Source organism: Streptopelia decaocto (assembly GCF_964273445.1).
Source record: "Streptopelia decaocto genome assembly, chromosome: 18".
Taxonomy (NCBI): domain Eukaryota; kingdom Metazoa; phylum Chordata; class Aves; order Columbiformes; family Columbidae; genus Streptopelia; species Streptopelia decaocto.
The window spans coordinates 7,063,695-7,076,116 of record NC_138673.1 but is presented as its reverse complement, the minus strand read 5'-3'; the positions used below and the strand labels follow the sequence as shown (position 1 = coordinate 7,076,116).

Below are 12,422 nucleotides of genomic sequence, written 5' to 3'. Positions count from 1 at the left end.
CCCGCGCCTGCGCAGAGCCTTGGCGCGCCTGCGCGGGAAGAGGGCGGAGCCAGTCGAGCGCGACGGGGGGGGGCGGTGCCAGGGCCGCGCCTGCGCAGTGGTGGGGCGTGCGCTCCCCCCCCGTACCCCCCCGCCGCGCCAGGGCCGAGAGCGGGAGGCGGCGGGGGGGGGGAGGGGCGGCGGCGCGGGGCCGCGCGTGCGCGCGGGGCGGCGGGGAGGGCGGGGGGATCCCCCCGGGCGGCGGGGCGCGGTCTGCGCATGCGCGGGCGGCGCGGCGGCGGCGGCGGGGCCCTGAGCGTCGGCGCCGCCTGTGTGTGGTGCGTGCGCGGTGCGTGTGCGGCGGCGGCGGGCGCGGGGCTGCGCCGCCCCCTCCATCCCCCCACCTTGCGCGGCATGGCAGCGGGCGCGGGGACCCCCGCAGCCGCCCCCGGGCCCGGCTGGAGGAGGAGGAGGACGACGGGCAAGCCGCAGCGGCCCGTGGGCTAGGCCCCGCCGCCCTCTCCCGCCGCCCCCTCCTCGTCGCGGAGCCGCCGCCGCTGAGGGGCCACCCCCGCCCTCCACCCCCCGCTCCGCTCCCTCTCGCTGCGGGGGGGGGCTCTCGGGGCCGCTCCCGGGCTGGATGAATGTGGGAGAAGATGGAGACCAAGACGATCGTCTACGACCTGGACACCTCCGGGGGGCTCATGGAGGTGAGGCCCGGGCCGCGGGGGGGGAGGCCCGGCCGGGGGAGGCCGCGGGGCTGCAGGATGGGGAGGGGACCCCCCGCCCCCCCTCCGGAGCCCCGTGGCCATACAAGGAAGCGCGGAGGGACCGAGGCGGCTCGCCCAATCCCCGGGAGAGGCCTTCCCGGACACGGGGCCGGCGGGTGGGGCGGACCCGGCACAGGCCCCGTGTCCCCCCCGGCGGGCCCGGGGCCGCTCTCCCCGGTCCAGCAGCCGGGAGAAGGGCGCTCGGGGTCAGGGTCCATCCCAGCCCCTCAGAGCCCCTTTCTGTCTGTCTGTCCGTCCATGTGCAGCAAATCCAAGCCCTCCTGGCTCCCCCCAAGAGCGAAGATGGGGAGAAGAAGAGCAGGAGGCTTGAGAAGGAGCCCAGGCGAAGTGGCAGGGCCACTAACCACGATAGCTGCGATAGCTGCAAGGAAGGAGGGGATCTGCTGTGCTGCGATCACTGCCCCGCCGCGTTCCACCTCCAGTGCTGGTAAGGCTCGCCGCTGTCCCCCCGGTTGGCTGTCCCGGTCCGGAGGCTCCTTCCCTCCCTCCGGCAGCTCCCGCTTCCCGTTAGGTCCCTGCTTTGGCTGGAGGCAGGGGGGACACCATCCTGGGCAGGGACAAAAAGGAGCTGCACACCCCGCTTGGGTCCATCCCTCTGAGCAGCCAGGGCAAAAAGCCCCCTCGCTGCTTTCTCCGGGGGTGGGGGGTCCAGCACCCGCCTTTCTTTTTGTGCTGAGCAGCAGCCAAGAGGAGGAGCGAGGCTGCTGGCTGCGCGGGCCTGGCTGCTTTACTGCTGCCCCATCCCAACCTTCCAACCCCCCCGCCCCCAGGCAAAAAAACTTCCCCTCCTCACCCTTCTCTAAGGGTGCTTTGCTTTGGGGGGGCTCTCCGGAGAGTCCTGCCCGGGGGGGGCGGGAAGCGGCGGTGGCGTCTCCGCGCCAGGCCTGACGTTCCCAGCGCTTCCGTGCTGCTGCAGCTGCTGGGAATAATGGAGGTTGCTGTCTCTGTGTCTCCCTGCCTCACTGTTTACAATATGGCGACCTTCCTTTAAATTATATTTTTATTCTCAGCGCCATTTTGGCTGCATATATGACTTCCAAACCCTCGCGGCCCTCCCCCCAGTATCTCCAACGTGAAAATACCTTCCCTGTGGAAATCCAGGCCTCCAGACTTTAAAATTGGCCGGTTTTATTCCTTTCCCTCCTTTTTTTCCTTCCTCCTGACTCTTCAGACCTGCTTGTCTCCTCCGTGGGGGTGCCTGCCGTGAGCTGGGGGGCAGCCGGGTCCCCTCGCCGGGATTTGCGTGGCTTTGTTGATGAAGGCAGATCTTTCTGCGTGCAAATCTGGGTGTCGAGGCGCGCGTGGAGGCGGTGGCAGAGCTCTGGTCGGCGGAGGCTGCAGCGGGGAAGGACTCCGCTGCCTTCTCTCGCAGCTCCCTGAGCTCTGGGCACAAAGCGACCCGCCAAAGGCGCCTCAACTTTCCGCCCCAAAGTTTTTTACCTTTCTGCACTGGGAGCCCAGATGCATCCAAAGCTGCTTCACCCGAATCTCCCCTCCAAGAGTTGGCGCAGGCGGGCGGTTTGTGTTAAATTAGAGCAGCCAGGGTGGATAATGGAGTGGAGGAGGGAACAGGGCAAGTCAAACAGCTGGAGCTTGGGCGTGCAGAGTACTGTTCCTTAGGGGAGATTTTTTAACCACATTCCTTTCTCTCTTTCATGCTTTGGAGCTTTGTTTGCCACCCTGTTACAGCTGTCTCCTCTTTGCTTTTTTATTTTTTTTCCTGTTTTTATTTTTTTTCTTTTGCTTGGTGGTTATACCGCGTTTATATGCTAATTGCAGGTCTCTGAACTCTTATTAAACTGATTGCTGATACCAGGAAAACTGAGTGTGCGGTCACAGGTCTGTAGGGAGTGTCCCGTTAGCAGCGTGCAGCCAGATGAACCGACAATGCTGTAGCGTGCAGCCATGACATCATCCCTCCTACCCTGAGGAAGTGCTACTGGTGGTGGTGCAGATCCTCTAATATTTACTAAGAGAATGCTAATTATGATTAATTTTTTTTGCCTAGCCTCCTTGGTGAGCTATGATTTAAGGTGTTTTTTTTTTTCTTCTATTGGGTGTAGATGCTTAAAACTCAGTGTTTGCTTCCAGATGCTACTGAACACATCCTGAGCCTTCTCTTAATGAGGCTCAAGCGTTGGCTAAAACTGCACATTTTGAGATGGAGGAGCTGTGACTAACGCTGTAGGGTTTCCTGATTGACTCGGAATCGTAGTTAGTCCCAAGTGTAAATGCGACCACTTTGTACGAGGCTAAATCTGGCTGAATTTCATGTCTTGATTTGGCAAGTTTCTTACAGTTAGTGAGCCATGTACATCAGATATTTGTAAAACTTTGGCTGTACTCAGGTTAGTTGCGTTATAATTATTAAAAAATACGTATTTGGCTAACTAGTCAGCCTTCAGAACAGAAATGGAAGGGGCAATCCTGGTCATGCTTTCTCACCATATTTGTTGCCCTTCCTGGGATATCTCTCAGACGATCATTTTGACAGCAGCCCAGACTCTGCTGCAGGATGAGGCCCAGTCTGAAGCGGTGCTGGATAGGCTTGGCCTAAAGGCCTCTGGTTTGGGCCCAGCTCTGCGCCCCTGCTCGTGGATCTCTGTCCGTCACTCAGCCAAGGCCTTCAGTGGAACCAGGTTGTTTCAAAGGGATGTTCAGGTTTTGTTTTCATGTTTGCTTCCCTTTGCCTCCTACATCTTGCTTGAAGTAAACTTCTGTTCTGAATACAAACTTAAAGGCAGCACTTGCAACTTCCTTTCTGCCTCCTTTTTTTTTATTTAAAGAACAGCAGCTATAACACAATGCTTAAGTCATTTGAATAGCAGCTTAAGTATACTGCTGGGGCATACTAGCTGGGTTGTGTCAACAGCTTACCTGTTCTTTAAATATTTATTGTAAGCTTTAATACCAGATTGCATTTATTATCAATATAGAAAAAGAAGAGCAGTTCTTAATTGGTGTAGGATTTGTAATAAATTGATTAAAGCTGTATAGGAGAGGCCATATTAGAAAAGAAAATGAATGACGCGGGTGTGATCGGCCCAAGTCACGCAGTAGGCTGGGGACAAACCCAGGAGTAAACGCAGCTCAGTGGCCCATAAACGGGTTTTGTTTCTTCCTGTATAGAGAAGGCTCCTCTGTATCGTGTTGTTTAAACCTGTAGCGAACAAGTTGGCTTCCCCAGTTTGCCTCAACTTCAACTTAGCACCTAAACCTCTTGTCTTCTGCAGAAAACAGAAGGTGCGCGACCAAAACCCCCAAAACTTTCCAAGCCTGATAGTTTAACACGTCTGCGGTGGTAAACAACAAGTGTTGTTGATACGCTGTGGGAACGACTGCTCTCCTGAATTAACGTGGGTGGACGTGGCTTCCCGATTCATCTGTTGGGTGTCATTTCTTCTCACAACTCCGTTTCAGAATCACTAGTTAGGCGTAACACTCTTACAGGTGCTGTGAAAGTCCATTGTTGCCACCAGCCCGGCTGCAGATAAACTGGCTTGGTGGGCAGGATACAGGAAAGTGTGAAATCCCTTCCAGATACTTAGTTTCAACATACTTGGATTAATGTCATAGTCAGGTGACTGTCTTCAGGTTTGACTTTCCAGAGAGGGTTTTTTTTTCTGTCCCTAATATTTCTTGAAAACAGAACGTGAGCTTTTTTAGCTGAAGTCTGGTTTTTGTTATGCTGTTTGCCCATGACCTGCTGCTTTGGGAAATGGTGCAGCGTGCATTTTCATTCTGATGTTCTGCCTTAACCCAGGCCCCTGGGAATGCTGTACGCTCCTCCTTTACATGATTGAAAAACCAATTTTCCAGTACTTCTGCTATTCTTCCCCGTTTACGTCCTCCTGGCTGTGCGATTGTTAGAATTCCCCTTATTTTCTTGAGCTCGCCGTAAACTTGATTCACGTTTGCAAAGTGACTGATGTTGCAAATTCATTACAGCTTCGCTGAAGGATTAGAAAGATCCCTGGGAGAGGAAAAGTTTAGTTAACAAGCTGGGGGAGGGGAGTGACAACAGGAGGGAGAAAGAACTAACACAGAACAGTTTCGTGTTTGTTTTTTCTCTCTTTCTTTTTTTTTTAAACTCTCACTGCCTGAGTTTCTGGTTGGAGGAGCCCAAAATCGCTAACCTTGCTGAATGCTGCCGTTCTTACAAATCGCTCGCTGCTGGCTGTGAATTGCAAAGTGACCCGAGTTGCCTAAAGGTGCCGGTTACGGTAAAGAGACGGTGCCAGTTTTGCAGCACTGCCCAGCAAAAAGGCTTCCAGTAGCTGCTGGGAGAGGTTCTTTGCATCTGTACTGGGGCCTGGTAGCTCCATCAAACTTTTTGCCGCTTCGTGATTATATTTGGAGCGTTTGGCTGCGTTTCGCCCCTGCTTTGGCAGCTGGTTGTCGAAGAACTGGAGCAGCAGAGGAAGCTGAACTAGCCGGAGTTTTGCATATTTTCTATGAGTCAGGTCAGTTAAGTGCTTTGCACAAAGAATGGAAAAAAAGTTGTGTTTGGCTGGCAGGACATGGCAATAACTCTTTCCCTGCCTTATTCAGGTCTAAATTGTCCTGCCTTATCTTGGCATTTGGTCTAGCTTGGGGTTTTTTATTCAAATATCCATTCTGTGTGAGGGGAGGGAAACATCAGCCCATCCATTGTTTTAGCTAATCCTCCCCTTAATGGGCATCTTTGGCTGCCCCAGGAGTTTCAGGTGGAGCTTTGAATGGGCTGAAGGAGTCCAGGATGCCCAGGAAGGTGCTGGCTTAACTTCAGGCCTAACAGTGAGCTGCAGAGGAGTGGGGTTTCAATACATCGAATTATATGTGTTGCAGCTCTTGCACACTGGCGCTTCCGACAGCTTCAAAAAAGTTTGTGGTTTCATTGCAGAAAGTTTTTATTGTGAGGCTTTCTGTTTAGTTTTGGGGTTTTTTTACCCATTAAATGACTGGCAAAAACCTACTTTAATATGCATGTAATTGCATCTTAAAGAACAGAGAGCAAACTGTTGCATTTCAGACATTAAGTTAAATGTATCTTAACTGGTAGTTTGTTAAAACAATGTACTTTTTTTAAGAACGCAACAGCTTTTATTTGTATGTATCTTTGATTCTGATGTTTTGGTAGCCAGGGCCAGTGTAGTCTCAGTCCTAAACCAGAAGGAAGCAATCGCGCTGGCTCCGTTTCTCTGTGTGAGGGTGACTGCGCATGTGTCTGCAGATGTGGTAACACGATCGGTCTTGGCAGTTCTGTTCAGCAAAGTTGTACCAATGAGCTCTTTTGCTCTCCTTGTTTTGTCCTAAATCTCTCGATGCAAAGGCAGATAAGGTCAGCCTAAATCTACGGGTGTAAGCTGAGGGCACCAGAAAACCCTCCACAGTAAGAATTTGATGAACTAATCGAATTTTGGGACTGGCAAACCACAATTCTCACCTGCGTGTGCCTGCGTGTTGCTCGTGTTAAGCTGAGCGTGAGCGGATTTTGCAGCGTGGGCAAGAGCTGGGCATTCAGACCAAGCTGCGAATTGCTGCCGCCCTTCTCAGCATCAGCGGAAAGCGGTGGGAGCAGAGAGTTAGGATTCTGTCAAAGTCAACATTTAACTGCTTAACTTACTCTTTGTCTCCAGCCGCGGCCGCTGTATGGACTGCTGTTACGCCCAACATCCGTAGGGATCTGAAGCCGTTTAAAAGGGCACGGTGCGAGCCTGTTAATAAGCAGAGTTCTCCGCTGTTTTGTCCTTTTGCTTGGGAAAGCGCCAGTTTTATGCTGAGTGGGGCTTGTGGAACTGAGGAGTCCTTTTTTTGTGCTGGTGCAGGGCCTGGTTTTGAGTGGCCTCCCGAAATTCAGCGGCTGGGTTCGAGGTGGAGCTCAGGGCTTTGTTCCCTGGTCTTTCCCGGTGTGTCAGACCTGCAGGCGTGACTCACAGGAGCCTTGCAAAACGCGGAAAGGTCTTCCCAGAGGAATTCCAGCTCCTCCAGGCATTTGCAAAGGAAATTCTTAATTGGATTAGATTCATAATACCAATCTGCTAATTACTGTTTGTTATGGAAATCTTAGCGCTATCTTGTAAATATATTCACCTCTGTTTAACTTGTGTCTTTTTATCATGTACAAGGTCGGCGTTGTTAAGGTCGTGCAGCCGCCTGTGGATCCTATAGCCAGGAATGGGAGGGCTACTGCGTTTATGACGTAAAGTGCTCTCAGAATTCTCCCCTCTCTCTCCATTTCGCAGTGTTGCTTCAGGTGGAAGTAGGAAATGGGAAACAAGTCGCGATCAGCACGTCTGACACCCGCTGTGCTTCAGTTACAGCGGGTGTGAAGGACATTTTGGGTGGGGGGAGCCCCCATACTGTTGTCAGCAACAGAACTGTGTTTGTATACTAAGGGTCAGTATGAAAAATCGATTATTTTCCCTGTGAAACTGCCCTTTTTGCCTTGGGTTGTAGGTGCTGTTGTGGTGTGAAGAACCACCTGCACAGAGGACAGGGCTCCGTGTGCAGGGCAGGCTGAGCCAATTCGAGATTTCGGTTGCAGCACCGATACTGAAACAGTTTTTCTACACAGTAAAGGCGCTAACAGCAATTCTTCTGTTTATTGACCCACACAAGTGGATGTTAAACTGCTTTTATTGCTAGACTGACTCGCTGGTACGTGCCAGGTTCTTGAGTTTCTCCTGTGCTCTGGAGCCCTTATTAATCCTCATGTCGGTGGCAAATAGCAGGAATCTGCTCTGAAGAAAGGGAGCAGGAAAGAGGTGTATCTTCCTGAAAGCATGTATTACAAAGTCTGAATATTTAGGGAGTGCTGCCTGTTGCAATATAAATCACATGTAAGAAGGATGTACCTGTTGTGGGTTTTGTTGTTTTTCAAACCAGTCAGGAAGTAAGCTTGGACTCGTGAAAATGCTAATGTATCAGAGAGTATAATATGGCTTTGTTATAGGGGTATGAAGTGCTGGCTTTGAAATGAGTGAGTGTAAGCAAAAAGCATCTTGCCACGTCAGGTTACTGGCTCAACTTGTGATTTTTGTGACACATCAGATTGTCAGAACTGGCTTTTCCTTCCTGCAGTAGTTGATTTACGCTGCCTCCAACTCCACCGCTCACTAGATGTCTGCCCAGCTTCCTCGGAGGAATGCTGCAGTATCCAGTAACTCTGTAAGCCGAGTAAAAATAGTGCCTTACCTTCTCTTTAATAAGGGGGTTGACAGATATCAGTTGTAACGCAATTACATACCTTGTTAGGGTATGGAGTAAATGCTCCCTATAACCAAAAAAGTGAAGAAGAAAAAAAATCTATAAATCATTTTTCCAGTTGGTGTGTCAGATCTTGAGTACAAAAGGCAAAGAGCATCTCAGCCAGCTGGGGGAAATCTAGCGCCTGAACCCAACTCTAACCCAGTTCTGCTGACGTCTGCTCTGCACGAGTCGCTTGAAGTAAACTAGATGGAGCTGGAGATTTCCGACTTTGAACCCTGCAGAAAGCGGCGGCCCGAGGATGCGATTTAGCCGGCTGAAAACCCCACGCTGGATTTCTGGCAGGCGCCGGTGATTGGTGTGAAACACCTGCCTGTGCAGGCTCTGGCTTTGGGCAAGGCGTCACGTGGACTTCCCGGCGATCTCCGTCTAGAATAGCAACAGGAGCAGGATGTGAAGGTGATCCGGAAAAGAATTTATAACGTGCTTTAAGGGTTTTTTTTGGTGGATATTTCTATTGTTACCCTTTCCCCTCTCCTCCCCAGTGTTCTTGGGAAAGCCTGGTCCGCATGTGGATGTCAGGATTCTACTTCCCTTGTGCCCATGTGAAGACAAATGCACGCTTTTGCTTTTATGGGTCTGTCCTTCATCCTCTTCTGATGTGCTGCTTTCTTTTTTTCCACCTTATTGCTTCTGTCCTTTCACCCCCGTCTCCTTTGAACACATTCGGTATGGCTGGGGCTGAATGTGTTCCCTTCTTGGAAACCTCTCAGACCTGTGTTTTGATTATATTTTTCTTTTCCCCACCGGAGATGTCTCTTCATTTATTGTTCTTTAAAGACAAAATTGGATGAAGTGATTCTCACAAGAGCTGTGTTGTTCCTCAGCCCTCTTTCTTTTCCCTGATGCTGCCCTGCGTGTCATCCTGCTTTGAGAAGACGACTTCTAATCTGTTAAGAAGAGGGTGTTATAAAGATCTGAACACTCAATAATGAATCTGGACATTGAATTCGGGCTATTGTTACCATTGTCTGCAGCACAGGCGTGAGTGCACAGGAAAGAAACCAGAGTCAGGATGTGCAGAATGCCTGAATTTCTGGGTCTGACCCAAATTTTCCAAAGTCAACAAGTCTTCCTACTGACTTCCATGATTTGTCCTTATAAATGCAAAGCTAGCGGATACATCCGAAATATCAGAGTTCATAACCAACCAAACTTTAATTAAAAAAAAAAATCTCAGTGCAGTACAGATGGTATTATACACCTTCTTATGCATAGTTATTTACACAGAGCTCTTTTATATATATATATATATGGAAATTTAATATCCTAAAAAAACAATACTTCCTTTAATTTATTGTCAGATGTTAATGAGGTTAATAACTAAAGAGTTGTCTGGGGAATGGTCTCTGTGGGCCAGGTTCTTTCTATAAATAGAAGTAACTAATTACATCAGGTGATCACATGTTTACGCGCAGCTTATCCAGTTTATTGGACTCTCCTGCTTGTCAGGTCCGAGACCAAAAAAAAAGTTCAACTTCATCACGTTGGAGGGAACTTTTCTGATTCCCAGTGTTTCTCTCTGTCTGGCCTTATAATGGTGTTTCAATCCTGCTTCTGTTCTCTGTTGCTGAACCCTTATTTCCACCCCTGGCCGCGCTGTTGGAAGGATGTGTGCTAAGGGAATGCAGCGTTCCAGGTGATGGCATAACTGGTCATTTTGGTTCCTTTCTTTGCATGGTGGCAGCTGGAATAATCATGTACCGACCTGTCCAGTGATGTCCAGGTCTCCTTGCTGGATGTTAGTAATTTAAAACTTTTTATATGCACGCTCAAGACTTTCACTTCAATATAAATGAAGTTATGCTGACTGCTATTGAGGTTTTTTCCCACTCCTTCTCTCAGGAGAAAGGATCTCAGCACAGATAAAAGTGTAGTGGCTGGTGCTCTGTAGTTAATGTGAACTGCACTACTGGCTTTGAGTAGGTACGACCTATAAAACATGTGAGCCTGATCAAGACCAGAAAGTTCCTGAAACTTTCTAAGTGTTAATGTGATCAGGCCACGCTTATAGGTCTCTGAAGAACAGAAATTAAGCCTGGCTTATCTGACGTTTTGTCCTCTCTGCTTTGGTGCTTGAGAAATCTTCGGCTTCATCAGGAAGAACGTATTTTGTACTCCTGAGTGTCATGGCTTTCTCCATGTAGAACTCATAGACCTGCCCTGAGTAGTTTGTGCTGAGGAATAGTCATGACGCTGCTGGGATAGAGTAGAGAGCTGCCAGTGTTCCTCAGAACCGTCTGTCAGGTCTGACTTCTGTCTTCAGAAAAGGGTAAACTCTTGTTTAATGCAGTGGTCGCAATAGGAAGGTAAGAGTGTGCAATGGAACTGGGAACGGGCTGCAGCTGTTAATTGTTTAGTGGGGTTTTTATTATCGATAAGGTAGAGGCTCCCGGCGCTGTGTTCCAGGTGTCGTCCTCCCGCAGGGTTTCGGAGCGGCTGTGAACAGAAGTGCGTCACTTGGGCACAGTAAAAGAACTGAAATTGTAAATGATGCAACTTTCTGCCTTTCTCAATGGGGCGCTTGTCCCGCGCCGGCAGCCAGGCTGGTTCCCCGGTTTGTTTTCGTGGCGGCCCTGCCATAGGAAGCCAGGGAGCCTTGTTCTTTATGGAGCTGCTAGAGCAGCTGTAGCTCTATCCATCACCAGGGTAAATAGGAGGCCCATAGAAGAGCCAAAAGCCTTTTTCCTTTATCTAACTGGCAAACATAACCAGCATCCTTCATTATAAGCCTGTCATTGAGTCTTGGTTAGTTAATAATGAGATTTCTGAGAAGGAAAAGCATCCTTGCCTACATTTTTTTTGTGGGCTTACTATTAATATTTTTACCTGCACAGAAAAAAGACATATCGAAGTCTGATTGTTGACAACAACTGCCATCAAAGACAAGTCCAAGAAAGATTTGCCAGACACCAGTTTGTTTTCCAGCTGTAGCCCGACAGGTCCGGAGCTGCTCTCGGTGCCATCAACGTGCCCTCCAGGGAACATGGCACCAGCAATGTGTAAATAACTTCAGGTCTGCTTCTCACTGGTTCATTTGGGAGCTCTGGCCCAGTTTGTATTGAAGAAGGTGCCATTCCTTTGAGCGTTTGTTTACTTATTTATTGAGGTCAGCAAAGTGAAGAGTACTTATGGGATTTGGACTAACAACAGGCATCTGATGTATGAGAGCTCCGGAGTGTGAAATTGAAAAGCCAAGTAGCTTCATGCTATTGTTTGCTTGATAAAAGCTCCTAATATATGGGTGACTCTTGGAGATTTTTTAAAATTTCATCGTCGGCATTTAAATTTTACTTAAGAGAGGCTTTGCATAATGTTCTGACCATGGGAGCTCGTCCAAAAGTTTATAAGAGCAAGTCCTGACACCATAAATATGGTATGAATTTTGGGAGACGGTATTTAACTTTTTTAGAAAAAGCAATGAGACTAGTATTACGGCAGATGACTTTGTATCAGTGTTGTTCCTTTTGAAGAGGCAGTAATTAACATCTCCTTTAATTTTCAGAGGCTTCATAAGATCTGGTCTTCCAGGTGTTTGTATAGATATTAACCTTGAAAGTCAAACTCGCTTCTTCGGAGCTGTCTTGTCTTAAATTCAGAATTGTATTCTGCTGAGCAGCTTTGATCAGGTCACCCCAAACCGTCCAGGTAAAACAGCACTGGCCATCACTCTTGCCTGTGATGATAAAAGAGGAAACTTTTCTGAAATGAAGCTTTCAGCCAAATTGTATGGGATGGTACCCACGGACTGGCGTGTAGTTGAAAGGAGACGTGTTGCAGCTGAAGATCAAGTTGGTGCTGTGCAATTCCAGGTCCTGTTGGCCGCGGACACCAAGGGCTGGAGGTGTGCGTGCTGATGAACCCATGAAAGATGGGCAGAAAACGGCCGGGGCGCTCCTGCCAGACTCCTCATTCTTACCTTGGGTATGAAGAGCAAGTTCCCTGTTCGGATTTAAAAATCAGTTTCTCTTACGCTTACAGTAAAAGGTTGAAGAATGTGGTCGTAACTAGTCAATTAAAACGGCGTTCGTTAGCGCTTCCCGGTGTTCTGCGGGGGCCCAGGACGCGCTCTCTGCTCGCGGGGAGCCCGGCGGTGCTGGAGCAGCGCTCATCAGTCTTTGTTAGTGCAGCGAGCCGCCTTGATGAACAGTTCATTAACCAGGAGAAGCAGAATCTGTCTTTTAATACACTCGCTATAGCAGTTAGGCCTGGAGAGCAAGCAAAAAAAACTCGGAGGGTAGTCTGAGAGCTCAGACCTTGCTGCTGGTCTGAAACTGATCTTTCCCCCTCCTTCCTCAGCCCTTTGGGTAGCAGCGCTCATTAAAATGCTTCTCTAAGCCGTCATTTGAGAGTACGGTGTATGTAGGATCTCATGGTTATTGAGCAGATAATTCAGACATAACA

General features: G+C 49.5%; 1 protein-coding gene across 1 annotated transcript in view; it reads left to right on the top strand.

Annotated features, from left to right (window-relative positions):
• Nucleotides 1-280: 280 nt before the first annotated feature.
• The window catches only part of PHF12 (PHD finger protein 12), a 30,759-nt gene continuing 18,617 nt past the window's right edge, over nt 281-12,422 (top strand). Inside the window, exons 1-2 of the mRNA XM_082068892.1 lie at nt 281-689; nt 1,016-1,197. Coding sequence (XP_081925018.1) covers nt 624-689; nt 1,016-1,197 — 248 coding nt within the window. The 5' untranslated portion in view covers nt 281-623. The remainder of the gene's footprint in view (nt 690-1,015; nt 1,198-12,422) is intronic.